At 45.2% G+C, this 25215-nt stretch overlaps 1 protein-coding gene across 2 annotated transcripts in view; it reads left to right on the forward strand.

Moving 5' to 3' along the window:
- The window catches only part of LOC126198891 (transient receptor potential protein), a 439251-nt gene that overhangs the window by 212813 nt on the left and 201223 nt on the right, over positions 1 to 25215 (forward strand). For both annotated transcript variants that reach the window (XM_049935507.1, XM_049935506.1), the window contains exons 4-6: positions 3799 to 3943; positions 5846 to 5941; positions 11683 to 11825. In XM_049935507.1, the coding sequence (XP_049791464.1) occupies positions 3799 to 3943; positions 5846 to 5941; positions 11683 to 11825 (384 nt within the window). The remainder of the gene's footprint in view (positions 1 to 3798; positions 3944 to 5845; positions 5942 to 11682; positions 11826 to 25215) is intronic.

Genomic DNA, 25215 nt, shown 5'->3' on the forward strand with positions numbered 1-25215 from the left:
CTCTTCTCATAAGAAAGTAAGAAGCACGATAACTTCTATTCTTCTCCACATAACATACTGAAAAAGAAATATGGACACGTTTTTATAAGCCTTCTCCGTATGACAGGAAGCTGAAATTAAATGTTTAATTCATTCCAGCGTCAGCGCCAACGAGGCGGCTGTACTTCGGAACACAAGCCTACGTCTTTCGTTTAGGAAATATCGTCACCTAAAACAGTACCGGTAACCACTTACTGACACACTCGTCAGCAATTGCTTCAGACACAGCTGCCGTGTTGGCACTGTCCTCATTAGAGAATGGTGATGTGTTACGACGGTAGAATTTTGTATAATGCGAAGGGAATGGCTGGGGAGTAGGAGGGGGGAGGGGGAGGTCGGAGGGGAGATGCGAAGCCAACAGAGGCTTGATTTTCGAAGCTAGAGGGGAGAAAGGAAGAGTATCTGTCAAATGTGATGGTAAGAAGTGGGAATCCAATTACTTATTTACGGTAAGATAAGACGTGGAATGTATTGGGATGAAGACAGGGAGATACGAGTATATGGGAGTAGAGGAGTTTCAGCAGCCGAGATTCATTAAGGAATGAAGAGGCAATGCTACGTTTTTGATCCAGATTTTGGGATGTATAGAATTTCTAAAGTTGTTCTAGGAATTTGAAAAGTGTTGGAAATATCTACCAAAAAATGGGCTTGGAATTGGTGGACAGATGCATGACGTTTATGTACTTTCAAACGTCAGAGAGCATGGGAGAGATGTGATCTATTATGCTTTCTCGGCGTGACTGATTGTCAGCGTATTTCCGGGTGACCAAACGAGTCATTATTTGCATTTCTTGCACAATATTTCGATGACCGTAGCAGGCATCTTCTTGAGGTGCTGTGAGCTCTGCTGTCATGTGTGCTCAGTGCTTGGAATCCAGCCAGACTGTGGCCCGCTGCCACACTCGCTTAAACTATGTGGTCTACACAGGTCTTTCTACTTTTCTTTAATGGAGTTTTTATGTTATTCACTAATTGCAACAATTTATAAACTGTTAATGATTTTTACGGCCATAGAGAAACACCGAGCGAGGTGGCGCAGTGGTTACCACGCTGGACTCTCGTTAAGGAGGACCTAGGCACTAGCAGCGGTCGTGACCCAACCGCCATCCACCACAACCGCCCTACAGCGTCCCATTGTGTGATGTTCTTCCTGCCTCGCTAGGACGAAACCCAGTTGTTGGGTGTTCCAATTACCTTCCCTAGTTGGCTGTAATTCATAAGCATACCAAGAGCAATCTATGTCAGTGTCAGACCCAACACATGAAATACGGATCTGGTTCCCATCGTTTTCTATGTTTTTGGAAACTAAGCTTCAAAAAAGCAAAATGGCCTTTTCGTTGAACTGTCATCACATTTCGACTTCTTTCTACTATATCAACTAGTTCTTTTCTTAAAAGTACCACACTGGCCGTTCCCGTTGAGCTGTGACACTCTCTACAAGCACCGCCGCCCTGGCACTGCTCCCAATCGACAGCTGCCCCCTCATTCAGCACAGACGGCCCTTGTCACGTGTTCCGCTGATACCTACCGTTTTCCGGCAGCGGTTCTCCGATAGCGTCTTTGTTTCGCAATCCAGTCTAGTTTTCTTTCTTTAGTACTTTACGTGTCCGTTTCATTTTTAGTTTGGCGCGTTGACCGAAACTCAAGCAGTGCAAAAGCAAGCTACAGAATATGTCGCTGGAGGATCAGAGAACAGACAGAACAGGCTAACTTGAAAATAAATCACCTGGAAAGGAAAAGAAGAAAATATTGAGGTGAGTTGATAGTGAATGGAGACCTTCACGGTTAAAGGCAGCGTAAGATAGACTCCACAGAAGCTGTTTATGAATATTTCTCCCAGAAATTCCATATAAATGGTACGAACGGGAAACACTCTTGAAACTAGAAAACTCACTTCTTAACATGTCACCTCCTTACATGCCTGTTGTGAACATATTTAGTTTCATCTTTTCATTAATTCAACCTTTCCAGATTATGTAACTATATATCTTGTTAAATATAAAATTAACCGTGAGCTGAAATTATTGACAGATCTCTGTCAGGCCTGATTGGTAAGTTTGGGATCGAAGACGCTATGACATCGCTGAAATAAGCATTTTCATGTAACTACACTCCTGGAAATGGGAAAAAGAACACATTGACACCGGTGTGTCAGACCCACCATACTTGCTCCGTACACTGCGAGAGGGCTGTACAAGCAATGATCACACGCACGGCACAGATGACACACCAGGAACCGCGGTGTTGGCCGTCGAATGGCGCTAGCTGCGCAGCATTTGTGCACCGCCGCCGTCAGCGTCAGCCAGTTTGCCGTGGCATACGGAGCTCCATCGCAGTCTTTAACACTGGTAGCATGCCGCGACAGCGTGGACGTGAACCGTATGTGCAGTTGACGGACTTTGAGCGAGGGCGTATAGTGGGCATGCGGGAGGCCGGGTGGACGTACCGCCGAATTGCTCAACACGTGGGGCGTGAGGTCTCCACAGTACATCGATGTTGTCGCCAGTGGTCGGCGGAAGGTGCACGTGCCCGTCGACCTGGGACCGGACCGCAGCGACGCACGGATGCACGCCAAGACCGTAGGATCCTACGCAGTGCCGTAGGGGACCGCACCGCCACTTCCCAGCAAATTAGGGACACTGTTGCTCCTGGGGTATCGGCGAGGACCATTCGCAACCGTCTCCATGAAGCTGGGCTACGGTCCCGCACACCATTAGGCCGTCTTCCGCTCACTCCCCAACATCGTGCAGCCCGCCTCCAGTGGTGTCGCGACAGGCGTGAATGGAGGGACGAATGGAGACGTGTCGTCTTCAGCGATGAGAGTCGCTTCTGCCTCGGTGCCAATGATGGTCGTATGCGTGTTTGGCGCCGTGCAGGTGAGCGCCACAATCAGGACTGCATACGACCGAGGCACACAGGGCCAACACCCGGCATCATGGTGTGGGGAGCGATCTCCTACACTGGCCGTACACCACTAGTGATCGTCTAGGGGACACTGAATAGTGCACGGTACATCCAAACCGTCATCGAACCCATCGTTCTACCATTCCTAGACCGGCAAGGGAACTTGCTGTTCCAACAGGACAATGCACGTCCGCATGTATCCCGTGCCACCCAACGTGCTCTAGAAGGTGTAAGTCAACTACCCTGGCCAGCAAGATCTCCGGATCTGTCCCCCATTGAGCATGTTTGGGACTGGATGAAGCGTCGTCTCACGCGGTCTGCACGTCCAGCACGAACGCTGGTCCAACTGAGGCGCCAGGTGGAAATGGCATGGCAAGCCGTTCCACAGGACTACATCCAGCATCTCTACGATCGTCTCCATGGGAGAATAGCAGCCTGCATTGCTGCGAAAGGTGGATATACACTGTACTAGTGCCGACATTGTGCATGCTCTGTTGCCTGTGTCTATGTGCCTGTGGTTCTGTCAGTGTGATCATGTGATGTATCTGACCCCAGGAATGTGTCAATAAAGTTTCCCCTTCCTGGGACAATGAATTCACGGTGTTCTTATTTCAATTTCCAGGAGTGTATAACCATCTTTCCGCATTCCGAACTTCACTCCACATAGAAAAGCTTTTCGAATGTTAACCTTGTTTCCACATAGCGTAAATATTGTATATTTTGTGTAACTTTCTACCACTGTTACAACCTTCAAATTTCCTTGAGTGTCGCACTTCGTGCGACATACACTGTCTCCTACTTGATGACTTTGCTCCAGTAATGCTCCGTCTAATAAAAGTTTTGCTTGTCCATCAGACTGCTGGATGAATACAAGGAACAGCCAGAGATCCTCAACATCAACTGTGTCGATCCTCTCAACCGGTCGGCGCTCATCGCAGCTATCGAGAATGAGAACATCGAACTTATCCGCATACTTCTGGATCGAAATATCAGAGTCAAGGTAGGTCGACTAGAACACACCCAAGAACACTGTAGACTTTTGGATTTCACATTGCTGCTCAAGAGAAGACCCATCTTTTTACTTTAGGAGATAACTGACCATTGAATACGGATCCTACAATTTGGTCGGTGCACATCTCTGTGAGACATGTACTGTAAGTCCTCGGACGATCTTGGTTTGCTGTATGAAACAATGTTCACATATATAAGATATATACTCCATCCACATTTTATGAACTTCAATGTCTATATTAGTATACCGCCAACCAGAGGCACAGTCCAAGTTGTAGGTGGTCCGTGGACGACAATGTACGGTAACAGTACGTTCCAAAAAGCCATACGCGAAAATGTGATTTTTCAAGTGGTCATATCTCGGGGTCTATTGATCACAGAGATAAGGAATCAATTTTTTGGATAGACCTTGGTGTAGTGACCATTTGTATACCTATCGGAATAACGGACATACTGTAGCTATCCTACGGTACAGGGCGAAAATTTGAATATTACACACTTCCTCCAGCCCAGGCAAACTGAGTAAATCGGTTGGTTCTATTGTAGTAGGTGTGGTCTATGATGGACCTAATGCAACTTATGAGCATCATATTCCAGTTCCATACAACAAATAGTCACGTCAACATTTGTGTCGCACATGAACAAGAGTCAGTAAATAGGGTACAATGCTTCAAATTTTTGGCCTTACACGTTGATGAAATCCTGAACTGACAGAAGTATATTACTGACTTGGCAAACAAATAAGTTCGGCTACTTTTGCTCGTGGTATAAGTCCTAGTCTTTGAATCAAACGAATCAACCTTCTCAAATTTTTTCCTCACTTCCACTCAATAATGTCTTATGGAATAATTTTATGGGGTGACTCATCACTTAGAAACAAAATACTGATCGCTCTAAGACAAGCAGTAGGAATAGTACCTGGTGTTCAGCCGCCGACTTCGTGCAGGTACCTCTTCAATAAGCTAGGCATTTTAACTGCATAATCATAATACATATATTCGCTGATGAAATTCATCATAAATAATTCATCACAGTTTGAGAGGAATAGTGATGAACACTCTACAATATTAGAGGAAAAATAGCCTTCATTATCGACCATTAATGTTGTCAGTGGTTCAGCAACGAGTTTAATTTGCAGCAACAAAAATGTTTAACCATTTGCCGAAGAACGTAAAATATTTGACAGGTGGCAAATCAAGTTTTAAATGTAACCTAAAATCATTTCTCCTGGATAACTCCTTCTATTTCATTGACAAATTTCTATTTAAAAATTGGTAGCCTATGAAGATAAAAAAGAAGAAGATCTAGTTTTTAAGAGTTGTTTCATGAGCAGAACTAAAAACTAGTGTGTTCATTAATATTAACATTAAACCTGCACACATATCCTTTAAACTGACTAGTCCCATTTCGATACAAGAATGGTTCAAATAATGTATATAACAAGTAGCTATCTAACTAATTTATGTGTTCTGTAATAAGAAACATGTTATGTATCTATAAGGAAAGGTCCTAGGAAAGCAAACGTTAACAGAAAATTAGAATAATTAATTGCAGTTTTCATATAAGTATAAATAATGAATGTCGAAATATTTGATTTTGATGTGCAATAAAGCATGTGCTTAACAGCTGCAGTTCGAAAAGTCTATTAAAAACACAATAAGTAGCAAGTTATTTGAAATTAGTTTGCAGTGGAACAAATTGATATGGAATTTTTGTTGTACATTGTACTGATAAGAGACCACTTTGCTTATGAAGTTTAATGGTCATTCGTCTGTGTGGTATGTCGAACGTCTGATCAGAGTACAAGAATGTGGTCACTTGCACTCTAATCTACTAAGCCTTATTCTAACTCGCATAGTAACTGCTCCACTTACCTGTTTATCATTTCCAGGATGCGCTGCTGCACGCCATTAAGGAAGAGTACGTGGAGGCCGTGGAGATGTTGCTGGAGTGGGAGGAGATGATCCATAAACCCGGAGAACCCTATGTGAGTATACGTAGGCTCATATATCTCTATGTCAGCTGCCTCGTGGCACTCAGCCCGACATTTGAAATAGAAGTTCAGTTTAGTATGAAATTTCAGTTCTCAGGTATTTCTAACAGTTTCGCTGTGCTTGCAAACGTTACTTTGACTGCCGTATGTGATGAACAGTTCATGACAAATTGCAGGTAGCTATATATTAATGCGAAGCACTCTCTAGCATTTGCAACTACTCAGACATCTCTCCGTTTATGAGTTGTCACTACATGACTGCTTCATTTTTTGCAAGTTTACAGCTATATTTGCTCTATTTTACATATCGATGACTTTGCTTACCCAATTAACAACATATTCTTCTTTTGCATTTAATATTCAAGTGTTCTAAGTAACTGTAAACATTCCAGTTTAATGATTCGTACATTACACCAGGGATGTGTTTACTCAAAGATAATATCTGGCCGATTTAAGTAACATGGAGAGGCATAACATTTCCTTGACGAGAAATAACGATATGGTAATTACAATTCAATAGTTTAAATACGGTACAGACGACGGTAATATCGAAACAAATATTGTTACTGTTGTACGAGTATCTAATGCATAGGAAAAATTTGATAAATAATAATAAATGATTCTTCAAAGCAGCAGTTTCACATGGTTTACCAGATTCTGTAGCACAGTGATCATGATAAAGTATTTAAATTGAATGTTAGTTTATCTATATTTTTAATTAGTTACTTTTAGTTGTTTCCAAAGTTGTGGTCTAACGTATAATTTTCGTTCTCACGAATTAAAGATCCTCACTGCATTATTGGTGGTAGTATACGGCTATTCACCATATCTCATAACCTTAGGACTTTTTAATTGGTAAATTATGGTATAAAAACATCTATGAGTATGTAACCACGGTTATTGATCCTCGGTGTAATTCGCACTGACTATCTAAAAGTGCAGTTCTTATCCTTAGTCATCACTGTCTACAGTGCTTTAGTTTGTACGTCTCTCCATCATCATTTATAATTATCCGTCCCCTCTGCGTTCCCTCATTCTACACATTGCTCAACCCTATTCACTTTTATCGGCTTAAATTAGAGCTTTCACTATCGCTTTTTCTCTCTCTCTCTCTCTGCCTCTGTCTCTGTCTCTCTCACTCCCCCCCCCCCCCCCCCCTCTCTCTCTCTTTCTTTCTGTGCTGTCTGACGCACAAACGGTGGACAACCACGTGCATTATTACTAAAAACAACCAAAGTTTTCTAGAGTTGGTTTTGTTTTGCTATGATTTTTACTCTTTCCTTTAAAAATGTATAGACATTAGAAACATTTTGTTCCCCGACGATAACATAGCACGCTGTTTTGGAAAGTCTGCACACATGGTATAAACGTTAATCTAAGAATTTTTCACGGAAGCTGTAAGTATTTCGTTGTACGCATGTCTCAAGTGACAGGACGCATTAGCCATATCCATAGGCAACGAACTGAACAGCACACCATACTGTTTGTGTATTTTTAGTAGACACTTTCAGGAGGTTTTACATGCATACCGTTACATTTATACTCTACATGTCATCACAGGGCATGTGATGGAATCTAAGATCACCGGAAAAACAATTAGTTACCCCAGTGAGTATGCACAGATGAGTCGTTAAGCCTTTACATAGCATAGCAATCAGTGAGACATTTACGTTTCAAGGAGATATTGCCGTCAACATAGGCAAATGTAAAGACGTGACAGGGTGGCGAAATGGGTCATATGGTGTGTGAAGTTGCTGGATTTGATGGTGCTTCGCGGCGGACAGATCAACGTGTCAACAGGCAGTGGTGTAACACACGTGGTCACGGAACATGACGAGAGAGTTGTGGTCGAAAAAGTTCCTGACTGAGAGGAACGGCTTGTGACTCAAAATCGCTTCAAAGCCTTTTAAGAATTGTCGCAGGCAATGATTGAACGTCCATCCCAACCTGCTAGCGAGGGAAAATTGCGACGGGATCTGCGTCCAATGAACATTCGCAGTCGGTCACCTCGCAAGAGGCCATTGCTCCTCCTGTTTTTCAGGACGACAACAGCGAAGCTCATCGGGCTGGAAGAATTTGCGACTGTTTTGCTGAAAACTGCCCCACCCTATTACGTCTCGACTGGCCTGCAAAATCACCTGATTTGAACCCCACAGAAAATCTTTGGGAGGTGTTGGAACAGCGGGTAAGGCGCCGACATTGGTGTCCCCGCAATTTGGTGGCTTGATTTGGTGGCTTAACTTGGATGTGACGTACCTGCGCAACCTTGTGGACTCACTCACTAGGCAGGAATGACTAATTTCCTGTCTTGTGAGCTTATTACAACACATCAGAATTAATTTCCCGTCACTTATATTGCATTCGCGAGTGGTATGTAGGAAGAAATTTTATGAGTACCCTGGGGAATCAGTTAGAATGTCTCATCGCAACAGTAAAGTGGAGAAAGTAGTATGATATTTTGCTTGAATTGCAACAAGGGCTCTGGCTTGTGCCAGTACAGCTGTCAGTTACGCACAACGACTTTCTTTCAGGCTCTCCCACTGGTGTATTGAAACTTTCTGTGAGCTTTTCACACAACAAGCAAGTAGACGACTGTACGCATCGTTTAGTCTACCTTTTTATAGTTTACAAACATAAACTAAAGTACAATGTGGACAAAAAAGAGTATACTTAGAAGAATAATAGGAGCTATTTGAGGTGCAACTTGCAAGGGGCGCCCTTGAGTTCGGTTTTTGGCTACGCCTCCTAAAGATTGGAGAGAAATGCGCAACAGGTTTGTCATCGCCATCAGGAGCACAGTTGTCCTGGTCTAGTCAAGCAAGACTGTTGTGGGCTGTTGTACATCCCACCAAAAAGTAACAGTCCAGATCGTTAAAGACGCTGATTCGTACGGCCCCCCTTCTTGTGAGGAGAATTTCTAGAGCAGTCGTTACTAACGTTAGTGAAACAAACCTGCACGAGATCAAACACCAACCAAAAACCCCAAGTTTGGAAGGTAGGAGACGTACTGGCGGAATTAAAGCTGTGAGGACGGGGCGTGAGTCGTGCTCAGATGGTAGAGCACTTGCCCGCGAAAGGCAAAGGTCCCGAGTTCGAGTCTCGGCCCGGCACACAGTTTTAATCTGCCAGGAAGTTTCAACCCCAACGAAGTTTAACACCTAACTAGTCTTTAAATTTAAAAAAATTGCCTTCTCAGTTTTAAAATGGTATAATGTAAATAGTATTTAGTTAATGTTCGAGCAAATAAAATTCGCGTCTTTTGCAAATTTTTTTATGAAACCAGAAAATAATAAGTCAACATAATAGGCGTTATTCTTGATTTTTAACACACTTTTCTGTATTCGATTTGACAAAAATTAATGTAGATCTTAAGTAAAGCTCTAGGATCATTCAGTTCCTTGCTTTTGTTGCCACTAATGCCACAGCCGATAGCACATTTTTACATCTATTAGCGTTAGCCAACTGAATCAGTATTCTTCAGGCTTATTCCAATAATCACATACACCGTCACCAATTATTTGTCTAAACATTTCAGTTACTGTGTTATCAAAACCTTTTCGGGCGTGGTGTCTTTTATGTGTCTCAGAAGTTGTTCTGTGATTCGAATTTCACTATCAGAAAATATTCATTTATTAATTGGAAATGGTGTTAAAACTTAGGAATTTCCTTGCCGCTTCCTCCAGTCAGGATAATAGATGGTAGTGGAATTCATTACTAACGACAAATGCAGACTGCTACACGTGAATGCAGAGCAAATGAAGTAAACAAAAAAGTGAAAGTGCAGTGAGGTGGCTTTGGTAAAAAATAGGTATTTTGAAACAAAGCTAACAATGTTCTTAAAAGGCAAGTTTACAACCAGTGTGTATCACAAGTTTCTGTTTATGGTAACGAGACACTTTTAATGTGAAACCCACTAAAAATTCAGTGTTAGTAGAAATAAATGGAGTGGTACGTCATGTGAATTGCTGTCAGAGATAGCAATAAAAAGACATAGTTCATGAACACACAGGAGTGGAAGCAGTAAATACACTGAAGTTCCAAAGAAACTGGTGTAGGCATGAGTATTCAAATACAGAGATATGTAAACAGGCAGAATACGACGCTGCGGTCGGCAACGCCTATGTAAGACAAGTGTCTGGAGCTGTTGTTAGATCGGTTACTGCTGTTACAAAGGCAGGTTATCAAGATTTAAGTGAGTTTCAACGTGGTGTTATAGTGGGCGCTCGAGCGATGGGACACAGCATCTCCGAGATAGCGATGAAGAGGGGATTTTCCTGTACGACCATTTCACGAGTGTACCGTGAATATCAGGAATCCGGTAAAAACATCAAATTGCCGACATCGCTGCTGCCGGAAACCTGCAAGAAAGGGACAATGTCGACTGAAGACAATCGTTCAACGTCACAGAAGGAGATCCCTTCCGCAAATTGCTCCAAATTTCAATGCTGGGCCATCAACAAGTGTTAGGGTGAGAACCATTCAACGAAACAGCATCGATATCGGCTTTCGGAGCCGAAGGCCCACTCGTGTACCCTTGATGACTGCACGACACAAAGCTTTACGCCTCGCCTTTGCCCTCTAACACCGACATTGGACTATTGATGACTGGAAACAATTTGCCTGGTCGGACGAGTCTCATTTCAAATTGTGTCGGGCGGATGGACATGTACGGGTAGGGAGACATCATGACTCCATGGAACCTGCATGTCAGCAGGAGACTGTTCAAGCTGGTGGAGGCTCTGAAATGGTATGGGGCGTGTGCAGTTGGAGTGATACGTGCAGATACGACTCTGACATGTGACACGTAGGTAAGTATCGTGTCTGATCACCTGCCTCCATTCGAGTCCATTGTTCATTCCGACATACTTGGGCAATTCCAGCGGGACAATGCAACACACCACACGTCCAGAATTGCTACATAGCGGCTCCAGGAACCTTCCTCCGAGTTTAAACACTTCCGCTGGCTACCAAACTCTCCAGACATGAACATTATTGAGCTTATCTGGCATGCCTTGCAACGTTCTATACAGAAGAGATCTCGACCCCCTCGTACTCTTACGAATTTATGGACAGCCCTGCAGAATTCATGGTGTCAATTCCCTCCGGCACTACTTCAGACATTAGTCGAGTCCATGCCACGTCGTGTTGCAGCACACCTACGTGCTAGCGTGGGCCCTAAACGGTATTAGGCAGGTGTACCAGATTCTTTGGGTCTTCAGTGCATAACAGCAATAAATAACATGAAGGTGGATGAGGACGTGACGAGGAGGTGTTTCCTACTAAACTGGACGCGATAAAAAAAGATCTAGGTAACAATCTAATGGAAAGCGATTATCTCACATAAGGACACATGCAGTAGAATGGATGCTTACAGCTGAAGCCCATAGTGAATGGAAAAATCCGGAAGATTCGATTGTTCAAAAGTGGATACCACATGACTGATGATAACGATCTAATAAATAGTAGAGTCCGGCGAAACAGCGACAACATCACAACCGCACCCTTTCACCCTTTTAGTTTGTACCGCACAGAAAATTTCACAGTCCTCTTTTCCCCAAACGGTGCAAATGCTCCTATGTTGAAAACTACTGCTGTAGAGTGAAGTTTGCCATGTTAGAGTGTCTACCCTGCACCCCGGTGGCTTTATGTAGATAGAGCTGGAAAGGAGTGGACCACCTGCTGTTCCTTAGTGGAAAACGCCACGTTAAAGCGACTACGGCGCTTACTGTTGGCAGAGCTGGGAAGCAGTGGACCGCTCCTCGTCGACCTTCACGCCCGACATCACGCCACTCATCCTGGCGGCGCACATGAACAACTACGAGATCCTCAAGATCCTGCTGGACCGCGGCGCCACGCTGCCCATGCCTCATGACGTCAGGTAGGCGCAGCCACGGTCCGACCAACAGGTGAGGCGGTGCTGGTGACTGTATGTGCAGGGCGCTCAGTGCCCAGCTCACCAGAACCCTTTCTCTACCGAATGGATAAAAATGTGATTTTTTTGTGAAAAGTGTACACCAAAAGGTGTAATAAAAAATGTAATTCTCAGTCAGCCTGCGATATTCTTTCTGTCATACCCACACTTTCGCATATAAGGTCAAAAGACAGTTTGTCTGAAGCCACAGCCAAAAGAATATAACTGGGAACTGCGTCAGGTTGATAAAAGGGAATTCCACGTATAGAGCCATTTTAGGCACTTGCATGTCAGCTTCTGCACGGCATGTTTTTCCATTCAGTCTGGGAAGTACAGTCATCTTCAGATACACATATTCACTGTTTACAGCCATTTTCACATACACGTGTTATGACGGTAGTAAGCACTACGCACTGAAAAATTCGCTGAAAATGATGGAAATATTTACATAGTTTGTGTTGGTGCTATTCCCCGATTTTTGATAGAAAAAGTTAGTTTTGACTGAATAGTTAGCTCGAGCCCTAACCTGCTATGGCACGAAAAAATATGTATTTATTACACCCAACACTCAGATTAATTGAGCGGCCTCAGAGGCGTGGCTAGTCTCAATGTTTGGCTACGTTTTTCCCCATAGGTAGCCAGCACACACTGAATTTTCAAGCTGAAATAAAATGTTGTTGTTGTAGTGGTCTTCAGTCCCGAGACTGGTTTGAAGCAGCTCTCCATGCTACTCTATCCTGTGCAACCTTCTTCATCTCCCAGTACCTACTGCAGCCTACATCCTTCTGAATCTGCTTAGTGTATTCATCTCTTGGTCTGCCTCTACGATTTTGACCCTTCACGCTGCCTTCCAGTACCAAATTGGTGATCCCTTGATGCCTCAGAACATGTCCTACAAACCGATCTCTTCTTCTAGTCAAGTTGTGCCACAAACTCCTCACCAATTCTATTCAATACCTCCTCATTAGTTATGTGATCTACCCATCTAATCTTCAGCATTCTTCTGTAGCACCACGTTTCGAAAGCTTCTATTCTCTTCTTGTCTAAACTAATTACCGCCCATGTTTCACTTCCATAAATGGCTACACTCCATACAAATACTTTCAGAAACGACTTACTGACACTGAAATCTGTACTCGATGTTAACAAATTTCTCTTCTTCAGAAACGCTTTCCTTGACATTGCCATTCTACATTTTATATCCTCTCTACTTCGACCATCATCAGTTATTTTGCTCCCCAAATTGCAAAACTCCTTTACTACTTCAAGTGTCTCATTTCCTAATCTAATACCCTCAGCATCATCCGATTTAATTCGACTACATTCCATTATCCTCGTTTTGGTTTTGTTGATGTTCATCTTATATCCTCCTTGCATGACACTGTCCATTCCGTTCAACTGCTCTTCCAAGTCCTTTGCTGCCTCTGGCAGAATTACAATATCATCGGCGAACCTCAAAGTTTTTATTTCTTCTCCATGGATTTTAATACCTACTCTGAACTTTTCTTTTGTTTCCTTTACTGCTTGCTCAATATACAGATTGAATAGCATCGGGGAGAGGCTACAGCCCTGTCTCACATCCCTTCCCAACCACTGCTTCCCTTTCACGTCCCTCGACTCTTATAACTGTCATCTGCTTTCTGTACAAATTATAAATAGCCTTTCGCTCCCTGTATTTTACCCCTGCCACCTTCAGAATTTGAAAGAGAGTATTCCAGTCAACATTGTCAAAAGCTTTCTCTAAGTCTACAAATGCTAGAAACGTAGGTTTGCCTTTTCTTAATCTTTCTTCTAAGATAAGTCGGAGGGTCAGTATTGCCTCACGTGTTCCAACATTTCTACGGATTCCAAACTGATCTTCCCCGAGGTCGGCTTCTACCAGTTTCTCCATTCGTCTGTAAAGAATTCGCGTTAGTATTTTGCAGCTGTGACGTATTAAACTGATAGTACGGTAATTTTCACATCTGTCAACACCTTCTTTTTTTGAGATTGTAATTATAATATTCTTCTTGAAGTCTGAGGCAATTTCGCCTGTCTCATACATCTTGCTCACCAGATGGTAGAGTTTTGTCAGGACTGGCTCTCCCAAGGCTGTCAGTAATTCTGATGGAATGTTGTCTACTCCCGGGGCCGTGTTTCGACTTAGGTCTTTCAGTGCTCTGTCAAACTCTTCACGCAGTATCATATCTCCCTTTTCATCTTCATCTACCTCCTCTTCCATTTCCATAATATTGTCCTCAAGAACATCGCCTCTGTATAGACCCTCTATATACTCCTTCCACCTTTCTGCTTTCCCTTCTTTGCTTAGAACTGGGTTTCCATCTGAGCTCTTGATATTCATGCAAGTGGTTCTCTTTTCTCCAAAGGTCTCTTAAATTACGTTTGTATTCCTTTTAGCCTGATGCACTTACTGCATTTTTGTATTTTCTCCTTTCATCAATTAAATTCAGTATCTCTTCTGTTACCCAAGGATTTCTACTAGTTCCTGTCTTTTTAGCTACTTGATGCTCTGCTGCCTTCACTATTTCATTCCTCAAAGCTACCCATTCTTCTTCTACAGTATTTCTTTCCCCCATTCCTGTCAGTTGTTCCCTTATGCTCTCCCTCAAACTCTCTACAACCTCTGGTTCTTTCAGTTTATCCAGGTCCCATCTCCTTAAATTCCCACCTTCTTGCAGCTTCTTCAGTTTTAATCTACAGTTCATAACCAATAGATTGTGGTCAGAGTCCAAATCTGCCCCTGGAAATGTCTTACAATTTAAAATCTGGTTCCTAAATCTCTGTCTTATCATTATATAATCTATCTGAAACCTTCTAGTATCTCCAGGGTTCTTCCATGTATACAACCTTCTTTCATGATTCTTGAACCAAGTATTAGCTACGATTAACTTCCGTGAAATCTTCTCGGGTGATCAGCCGAGTAAAGGCGTCGTCTTCTCGCAACGTTTCGAAGGGTTTCGTACCCATCATCTTCAAGCGAAGTGTCGAGATGCTGTGTTGCGCGGTCCTATAAAGGCTGCTGGACCAGTGACTGATTCCGGGCGCCGACCAATCAGGTACCTGCGGAATCGGCCGCCGCGCCAGTGGTGGGGGGTTCGCGGCGCGGACCGGGCGTCGAGTCCCTGCCGGTTCCTAATACGTCTGTGGCCGCTACCGTCTTCGTGCCGGAGCGTTCTCTTCTAATTTTAGTTATTGCGGGATTCCACGCTGTACTAAGTTGGAAACCAGTGTCTCGATTGATCAGGTTGCTGTTCAACCGAATTTCTACAGCCTCTTTAAAAAACTGAATCCCAAAATCCTTTAGCGTCACACAGCTTCTTCGTACCCTCAAAGAGGAAGGTGTGTCCTTCGTTAAGGCTATGTTCCGCTACCGCCGATTTTTCTGTCTGACCAAGGCGTACATTTCTAATGTTTTCCGAGCGCCTCTGCGTGATGCAGCGCTGCGTTTGTCCGATGTATTTCGTACCACATTCACATTCAATACTGTATACACCCGGAGTCTGTAGTCCTAGGTGGTCTTTGACTGAGCCAAGTATGTCCTTAATTTTACTTGGGGCATGAAAAATAGTCTTGATGTTGTGTTTCTCCAGAATGCGGGCAATCTTGGCTGTTGGCGGTCCCGCGTATGGTAGAAATGCCGGGCATCTGGTCTCATCTTCTTCTTCTGGTGTGTCTACCTTCCTGCTCTTGTGTAGGGCGCGCGAGATTTGCGTCTCATTATAACCGTTGCTGCGGAAGGTCTTCCTTAGGTGTTGTAACTCTGCAGGTAGGCTGTCATCATCACAGATAGACTTGGCCCTGTGCACAAGTGTGTTAAGCACTGAGTTGCGTTGTGCTGGGTGGTGGCAACTCTGTGCATGAAGGTATAAATCCGTATGTGTCTTCTTCCTATACACAGCGTGACCCAAGGTGCCATCAGGGTGCCTCTTGATTAGGATGTCAAGGAAGGGCAAGCTTCCGTTTTCTTCCACCTCCATGGTGAATTGTATTTTGCTGTGTATGCTGTTGAGATGTCGCAGGAAGTCTTGCAGGTTCTCTCTGCCATGTGGCCACACGACAAAAGTGTCATCCACATATCTGTAAAAGGCTTTAGGTTTCAATGGGGCGGTGTCCAGGGCTATGTCTTCAAAGTGCTCCATGTAAAGATTAGCGATGCCTGGAGCTAAGGGGGACCCCATGGCTACACCATCCACTTGTTCATAAAATTTGCCTCCACACTTGAAGTAGGTGTTTGTTAACACATGCCGGAACAGCTTTATTGTGTCCTCACTAAAGCGTGTTTCGAGCAGCGCTAGGGGGTCTTCCAGCGGTACTCGTGTGAAGAGTGAGGTGACGTCAAAGCTGACAAGAAGATCTTCTTTATCCAGGCGAAAGCCTTGTAGTACCTTCACAAACTCCGCCGAGTTCTTGACATGGTGCTCACAGTGACCCACGATCGGTTTGAGCAGTTGTGCTAGGTACTTGGCTAAACCATATGTCGGTGAGTTGATGGTGCTGACTATGGGTCGCAATGGAACTCCGTCTTTGTGGATCTGTCGTATCCTTGTCCAGTTGCTTGTAGGCAGTATCTTGTAGCAGTGAGTTTATCTTCTGCCAATAATCTTCTTTCCTCAGTATCACCGTGGCATTGCCTTTGTCAGCAGCTAGAACGACAGTGTCCTCATCCTCACGTAGGGCCTTAAGAGCCTTCCATTCAGCAGACGTTATGTTGTTCTTGGGCATTTTTGCCTTCTCCAGGACCCTGCACGTCTCTCTCCTAACTTCCTCAGCTGCCTCCGTAGGGAGGCCGCGCACGGCTTGCTCGATGCTGCTGATAATGTCTCGCTTAGGTAGTGTCCTGGGTACTGGAGCAAAGTTAAGTCCCCTCGACAGCACTGATATTGTGGTCTCGTCCAGTTCTTTGCCTGCCAAATTGATGACAGTCTTGGCATTAGTTGTGTGGTCGGCCTGTTGCCGTGCTCCAGACAGTCTGGTGAACTTGCCACATTGTTTTTCCGTGGCTTTTCTCTTGTGGATCTCACTGCTTGCATATGTGTTTCCGTCGATCCACTCCCATGTGTGTGGTGGGACTGGAAAAGGACGTCATCAGGAAGCTGTACGCCAGAGCACCGGCACCACCACGGCTATATGGGCTCCCTAAGATCCACAAAGACGGAGTTCCATTGCGACCCATAGTGAGCACCATCAACTCACCGACATATGGTTTAGCCAAGTACCTAGCACAACTGCTCAAACCGATCGTGGGTCACTGTGAGCACCATGTCAAGAACTCGGCGGAGTTTGTGAAGGTACTACAAGGCTTTCGCCTGGATAAAGAAGATCTTCTTGTCAGCTTTGACGTCACCTCACTCTTCACACGAGTACCGCTGGAAGACTCCCTAGCGCTGCTCGAAACACGCTTTAGTGAGGACACAATAAAGCTGTTCCGGCATGTGTTAACAAACACCTACTTCAAGTGTGGAGGCAAATTTTATGAACAAGTGGATGGTGTAGCACCCCCCTGGCAGCACCTCCCCTCTCCGTTTCGGACGTGGCAAATAACACAGCAAAAAGTGCCACCCTACACAGAACACCAACATCCTCATACATAGTCAGTACTTGCAATCCCACCCCTCCTAACCTCGTCCTACCCCCGCTCCTGCTTGCCCACGCCACCAACACACTACCTGAATTCCTTGAAACCATGAAAAATGGCAAGCAGACGACCCGCATGCCGACCAAAATCCTCCCCAAACCCACCCCCTCGTCTCAGTCCTCCACCCGTTCCAAATACCTTAAATCCCCCCCAGACAAGTCCACCACATCAAAGCAGCGGCGTGACAGGAAGGACAGGAAGGAGAAGCACTCCAAGGGGAAGAAGCAATCCACCACCCCCACCCTAACCACTCCCACACCCTCCGAGGAGCCTGCGCCCCCGACAGTACCTGTCGTCGCTCTGGGAGGGGACCAGGAAACACCAGCACTGGAAGGGAACCGCGTAACCGGGCAGGATTCGGATGGTTTCGTGCTGGCGAGGAAAACGTTTCGCCAGCCGAGGCTTCCGCCAGCCCGGGGAGTGGAACCCACCCCAAACAGATTCCAGGCGGTTGCTGAGGAGCCAGAGGCAACAGAAAAAACAACAGAAACACAGAACCAAGTCTCCCACCACCTCCCCCCGATTGTCGCAGAGTTTTCTCAAAACTACGAGGAGCTCTTCGAGTTGCTCAAGACAGAAATCGGGGGAGGCAGTTTCCAGGCAAAACCTGCCGGTGGAGACAAAATAAAAGTCACAGTACACACACTAGAACACTACAACACAGTCAAAACACTATTCAACACAAGAAGCATACCTCACTACACTTTCCCAACAACAAAGACACGAAACAGAAACATAGTTATCAGAGACCTTCCAAGACGAGTGTCCCCCCAGGCAATCAAAACAGACCTGACTGCCCAGGGGTACGTCGTCAAGGTGGTACAACAAATGGGCAGCATAGACAGTAAGTGGCCGCTGTACCAGGTAACACTCCCTGACATACCTCAAAACAAGAGGGAGATTAAGATGGTCCTGGCAGTCCCTGTCACCACGGAGCCGCTGCGCCGTAAAAACAAGACGGTGCAGTGCTTCAGGTGTCAGGGCCTGAACCACATCGCTGCGCACTGCAACATGCCAGTGAGATGCAGGAAGTGCGCCGAGGCCCACGACACTAGGACATGCACACTCAAACACACGGACCCACAAATAAGGTGCGCGCTGTGTGGCAAAAACCACACAGCGGGTTACCAAGGTTGTGAGGTCCACAAGAGACACTCACAGCAGGCAAAGGGCGCAAAGGCCGCCCCCCACACACGTAAACAAAACACGACAAACCCAACCAGTCACACAAGAAAACAAAATACAACAACACACACAGACAAGGCCTGGGTAAAACCAAGGCCGGACACACCGAGGGCGACATATGCGGAAGTGGTTTCTCCTCCGAGGAACCATGAAAGCGTGGCCCAATCATCACAACACCAGACACTATCACGAGAACAACACCGGGAAACACACAGCATCAACGACCAGGTCCACCATGATGGAGGAAGCTCTAGGGAACCCCACACACACTCCCCCCCCATGGATCAGTTGTTAGGCGTAATGGTGCAGACCATGAACCTCGTCATGGAAATGATGAAGGAATTCAGGGAAGCCCAGAAGCAGAACACACAGATCCTCGTCGCCCTTCAGGCAACAGTCCAGCAGTCGCTCCCCTCTGCGACTTCCTCAGCAGTTTCAAAACCCCATCATGGATAGACGACCAAACATCCATGGCCTGACAATGTGCGTCTTTAACGCAGACGGCATTGTTAACCAAGAGGTCGAGTTCAGAGAACTCATGAAGGAGTTCTCCATCGACATATGCATGATGGGGGAAACCCACTTAAAACCGGGAACAAAAGCGACAGTCCCCAACTATGTTAGCTATCGCAAAGACAGGCCAACCCATGGCGGTGGAGTGGCCATATACATAAAAAGAGGGATCCCCCACCACCAGGTATTCTTACCAGCTACCAATAAAATCGAAGCAGTGGCAGTGGAAGTAGCCACTGCCACTGGACCCCTAACAATCGTTGCAATCTACCGACCCCCACAAGACCAGATAGATGAGGAAGACATAGCTACTCTAGGGCAAATTGAAGGCAAACTCATAATAGGGGGCGACTTCAATGCCAAACATCCTGATTGGAATTCTAGAGTAACCTCCAGAGCAGGCGCCAGATTGCAACAACTAGCGCGCAACCACCATTTCGAAACATGGGGTCCAGTCGAGCCCACACATTTTCAAAAAAATGGAGGCAGGCCCGACGTGTTAGACATAGCTCTCACTAGGAGGATTACGGGGTTTGTGACCGCGAGGACGATCAACAGAATGTCCTCCGACCACAACCCAGTGATCCTAGAGGTCGACGTGGGAGAATGGGTAGCACTCCCACGGTACCAGACGTCTTACAAACGTACAAACTGGGAGCGATACCGAGAAACTGTCGCCTCTGATATCGCTCGCGCTCCGCCACCTACTGCCGAAACAGTAGAACAAGCGCTACAAGACCTAACAGGTACCATTCTGCAGGCAGCAGAAGAGGCCACCCCCCCACAAAGGGATGGCCCGCCGCCGCAAATACAGCTCCCGGAACACTTGCTAGCTCAAATTCGACATAAGAACAGAGTGGCAAAAGAGTGGAAGATAACCAGAAACCAGGCCACAAGGAGGCTGCTCAATCGTCTACAGAGAGAATTGAAGGTAGCGCTCAATGAGCACAGAAACCAGCAATGGCAAAACCGCCTCACAACCCTCAAAGTAGACGATCACACACTTTGGCAAGCAACCAAACAATTCACAAAAAGACGCGCTAGAATGCCGCCACTGCACGGCGAGCGGGGTATGGCCTACAGCCATGCTGAAAAGGCCAACGCCCTCGCCGACACTTTCGAGAAGCAGTTTCAAGCGGCTGAACCCCAGGATGATGAGCATGAAAGAGTGGTCCGTCGTCAACTGGCTGTCTTCCTCAATGCTGAGGAGGACCCAGAAGACGAACCCACAATTTTTGCCCCTGAAGACGTGGCAAAAGTAATTAGGTCCCTCCCCTCCAAAAGGGCGCCAGGACATGACAAAGTCACCAACCAGTTGGTCAAAAACCTCCCACCCACGGCGATCGAACACCTCGCGAACGTCTTCAACGAGATTACTCGTACCCGCGAGTTCCCAGCTTGCTGGAAACACGCGGAATTGGTCGCAATACACAAACCAGGGAAAGACCCTCTATTCCCGCAGCACTACAGGCCGATTAGCCTCTTGCCAACTCTCAGCAAGATCTATGAGCGCCTCATGCTAAGACCCATACAAGAACATATTACCAGAGAGCAAATTCTGCCGGATTTCCAATTCGGATTCCGGCAGAACCACTCTGCCCCACAACAGATCATGAGAGTGGTTGAAGCGGCCACAGAGGGCTTCAACCACAGAGGCTACTGCGGGATAGTGCTACTAGACGTAGCCAAAGCCTTTGATTCAGTATGGCATAGAGGGCTACTCTACAAGTTGTACACACAAGGGTTTCCCGGGAGTATAGTTCAGCTGATCAAGAGCTACCTCACCAATAGGACTTTCTCCGTCAAAGTAGAAACTGCCACCTCCACCAGAAGGCGTATTCGTGCTGGGGTGCCACAGGGATCGGTCCTGGGGCCCGTATTGTACAGTTTGTACACTGCGGACACTCCAACGGCCCCCCTGGTGCACACTGCACAGTACGCTGACGATACAGCCTTCTACACGAGAAACGCGAACAAGGACCTGGTCATCCGTAGGCTACAAAGGGTTTTAGATGACACAGAAACTTGGGCCCGTCGCTGGCGAATCACCATCAATTCTGAAAAGACGCAGGCAATGCTGATTACCCGTAGGCTCGGAAGGCGCGAACCTCCTCAACGCCCCCCCTCCACCTTCACCTAAACGGAACCCAACTCCCCTGGCGCAGAACCGCCAAGTATCTTGGCGTAACCTTGGACTCTCGTCTTACGTGGAAACCCCACATAGACGAGGTCCATAGGAAGGTCTGCGCCAGAATGTCCATCCTGTACCCAATCCTCAACTCATCCAGCTCCCTATCCTGCTCAGTAGGAGTGAACGTTTACCAGGCCCTGATCCGGCCAGTCATGGAATACGCGTGTCCTGTCTGGGGATACGCGGCGAAGCAGCACCTGGACACTCTCCAGAGGCTGCAGAACCGCGCCCTCAGGAGGGCACTGCGTTTACCCCTTGGATTCCCTATCGACGATTTGCATGCCGCTGCGGAAATCCCACTCCTGAGAGAGCGTTTCCAAGACCTGGCAAGGGCCTTCTATGAAGGTACTTCCAGGTCGGGAAACGCCCTCATCCATTCCCTAGGTCGGTATGACATGTCCCGCGATAAACACAATCGCCCCATGACGATCTTTGACGACTAATTCGAAGAGAAAAATCCCAATACCCATTCCCAAATCCTGCTCCTACCCCAAATACTACAAATATCTCGCCAAACCTCAGGCAAGTACCAGAATCACACAGAACAAACATCACAATCTCACAGACATCCAAAAAGTACAGAAATAATCACACACACAAGCACACAGGGGAGTAAAAGCCGCAAGGCTACAAACTCCCCCTCACACTTCCCCAAAGAGGGGAAAGTAATAGATGTGAGCAGCAGCAGCAGCATCTCGACACTTCGCTTGAAGATGATGGGTACGAAACCCTTCGAAACGTTGCGAGAAGACGACGCCTTTACTCGGCTGATCACCCGAGAAGATTTCACGAATGGAATACGCCGAGAAAGTCTCAAATCACATTTAGCTACGATTAAGTTATGCTCTGTGCAAAATTCTACCAGGTGGCTTCCTCTTTCATTTCTTAGCCTCAATCCATATTCACCTACTACGTTTCCTTCTCTTCCTTTTCCTACTGTCGAATTCCAGTCACCCATGACTATTAAATTTTCTTCTCTCTTCACTACCTGAATAATTTCTTTTATCTCATCATACATTTCATCAATTTCTTCAGAGCTAGTTGGCATATAAACTTGTACTACTTTAGTAGGCGTGGGCTTCGTTTCTACCTTGGCCACAATGATGCGTTCACTATGCTGTATGTAGTAGCTTACCCGCACTCCTATTTTTTATTCATTATTAAACCTACTCCTGCATTACCCATATTTGATTTTGTATTTATAACCCCGTATTCACCTGACCAAAAGTCTTGTTCCTCGTGCCACCGAACTTCACTAATTCCCACTATATCTAACTTTACCCTATCCATTTCCCTTTTTGAATTTTCTAACTTACCTGCCCGATTAAGGGATCTGACATTCCACGCTCCGATCCGTAGAACGCCAGTTTTCTTTCTCCTGATAACGACGTCCTCTTGAGTAGTCCCCGCCCGTAGATCCGAATGGGGGACTATTTTACCTCCGGAATATTTTACCCAAGAGGACGCAATCATCATTTAATCATACAGTAAAGCTGCATGCCCTTGGGAAAAATTACGGCTGTAGTTTCCCCTTGCTAGGAAAAAAAGTAAAACATAAAAAACAATGCAGGCAGATATTGTGGTGAAATTTAAAATATTAAGTCACTCACGTTGATTTATGATTTGAACAAGTAGTTTATTTCCATTTTTCCACGAATAGTCTTCAGTATATTGACTAAACACTTAAAACGCAGTCTGAGGGGCTTTTACACACGCGCGGTTGTTAATAACTGAAGCTAGAACACATCACTACAAATTCATATTTCGCGGTCACGGCACTCGACAGTCTATTCACAGTTCACAAAAATACACTGTTGTCTGCTGTCCTAAACCACTATATTACACTTAACTTGATCGAACATCGCTACATACATACTTGTCTCCGATCGTGGCTACCAACCCAATACTATCTACAGACGGGTGGCACGTCGGGCTCTTAGCGTCGCTCAAACTCAACTCCCCAAACAAGGCCGCCCTGTACACCCTCGAAACGACTGCCTAACTCAAAACAACGACTGACAAAGAGATTATGAATATTCTGAAACTACACACAAAACAGGCATGATACATTAAAAGTATGGTATAACAATTTAAAGTCAAATTTTTTGTATCTGCCACCGTTTTTTCACAAATAATGTTATTGTGGCATGATTTTGGTTTCCCCAGATTTTTGATACTAAACGTAAATAAACAAATAAAAATACATACTTATTTACTCACTTACTTCTTTGAACTTTAGAATGCTGCCGACAGTTTCGTCTCTTTAAAATTATTTATTACCAAAAAATTTCTCTCAGTCGAATCCCTTATTCCGACTTCTCAATCAAAATTGGTACATGTTCTGCTAAATAGGGTATGATTCTTCGCTGCAGCTCTGCCAGCCGCATCCGGAAACACTTTGTTCATATTAATCGGCCAAAGCATTGCCGAAATATTAGCTTTTGAACTTCCATAAATTTACAATTTTTAAGGCAACAATAACTTTTAAACTATTTTAGATTTTTGTGGCGCGTCTAGATAATTTAGCTTTACATATTTTTCTGTCCATGAGTGCCAACTCGCATCTTCGTGTCACTCTTAGTTCTGTTTCTATCAATTTCTGTTTGGCATATAAATTCCTCCAAACGCGCAAACACGGTCATACACTCCACTGCCAAGTTTCCGCATAATCGCTAGCTGCTCGCCACGACCCCATAGCAACCGCCAGCCACGTGCTCTGCGGCTGAAAACTGCCGCTTTAATCTCCGCCTCCCCCCTCCACAGCTTGTACGCTCACAATGTTCTCCGTATACATCTGTTCATCTTTTAAGTTTACTCATGTGTATTCTACAACTTAAAAACTTTTAAAGCGCTAAACACAATATATAACATGGTAACATAATTTACATGGTCATCTATTAAATATCTATGACGTTCATATTTATCATAATCATTTAAAAGTCTTCAGGCATATCAACAAATCAGAAAATGATACAGAGAGAATAGTGAACGAACGGTTTAAGCACTATAAATACTTACATTATTGAGCGAAATAGAGGTAGATTAGCTTGAAAAGAATGATAATGATTTGAAGTTTATCATGCAACAATAGAAGAACTTCATAAATCATTAGGAGAAATTAAACATAGAAAATCTACTGATATTGATGGAATAAATGCAGGATTATTAAAGTGTAGGAATATGATGACTGATTATCAGCCGTAGCTCTCGTACACTGGTGTTGTTCCGCTCTTGCAAGTAGGTCCAACTTATGTATTACATATCTTATTACTGTGTCGCTGTAAATGAAACTTTAAGACATTCTGATGTATTAACATCCGTCATACGAGGGTAATCCCAGAAGTAAGGTCTCCTATTTTTTTATAAGTACATACACCTGTTTATTTCTAGAACGGTTTACATCAGTTTACAGCTTGAACATTTAGCTATTTTCCGACATAATCACCATTTCTGTCGATGCATTTTTGTAGACTCTGTGGCAGTTTTTGTATGCCCATGTCATACCAGCTCGCAGCCATGCTGTTCAGAAAGTTATGAACAACTTCTTTCACCTCGTCGTCGGAGCTGAATCACTTTCCAGACAAATGTTCTTTTAACTTAGGCAACAGGTGATAGCCACTGGGCGCCAAGTCAGGAGTATAGGGTGGGTGGGTGATTATGTTCCACTGAAACTGTTGCAGGAGAGCAACGGTTTGCCGAGCGATGTGTGGGAGAGCGTTGTCATGGAGAATGTGTACGCCCTTGCTCAACATTCCTCTTCTCTGGATCTGAATTGCCCGTTTGAGCTTTTTCAAGCGTTAATTGTTGTCCCAGTGGGCATAAAGTGGACCAAC

This window comes from Schistocerca nitens, chromosome 8, assembly GCF_023898315.1.
Source record: "Schistocerca nitens isolate TAMUIC-IGC-003100 chromosome 8, iqSchNite1.1, whole genome shotgun sequence".
NCBI classification, from domain to species: Eukaryota; Metazoa; Arthropoda; class Insecta; order Orthoptera; family Acrididae; genus Schistocerca; species Schistocerca nitens.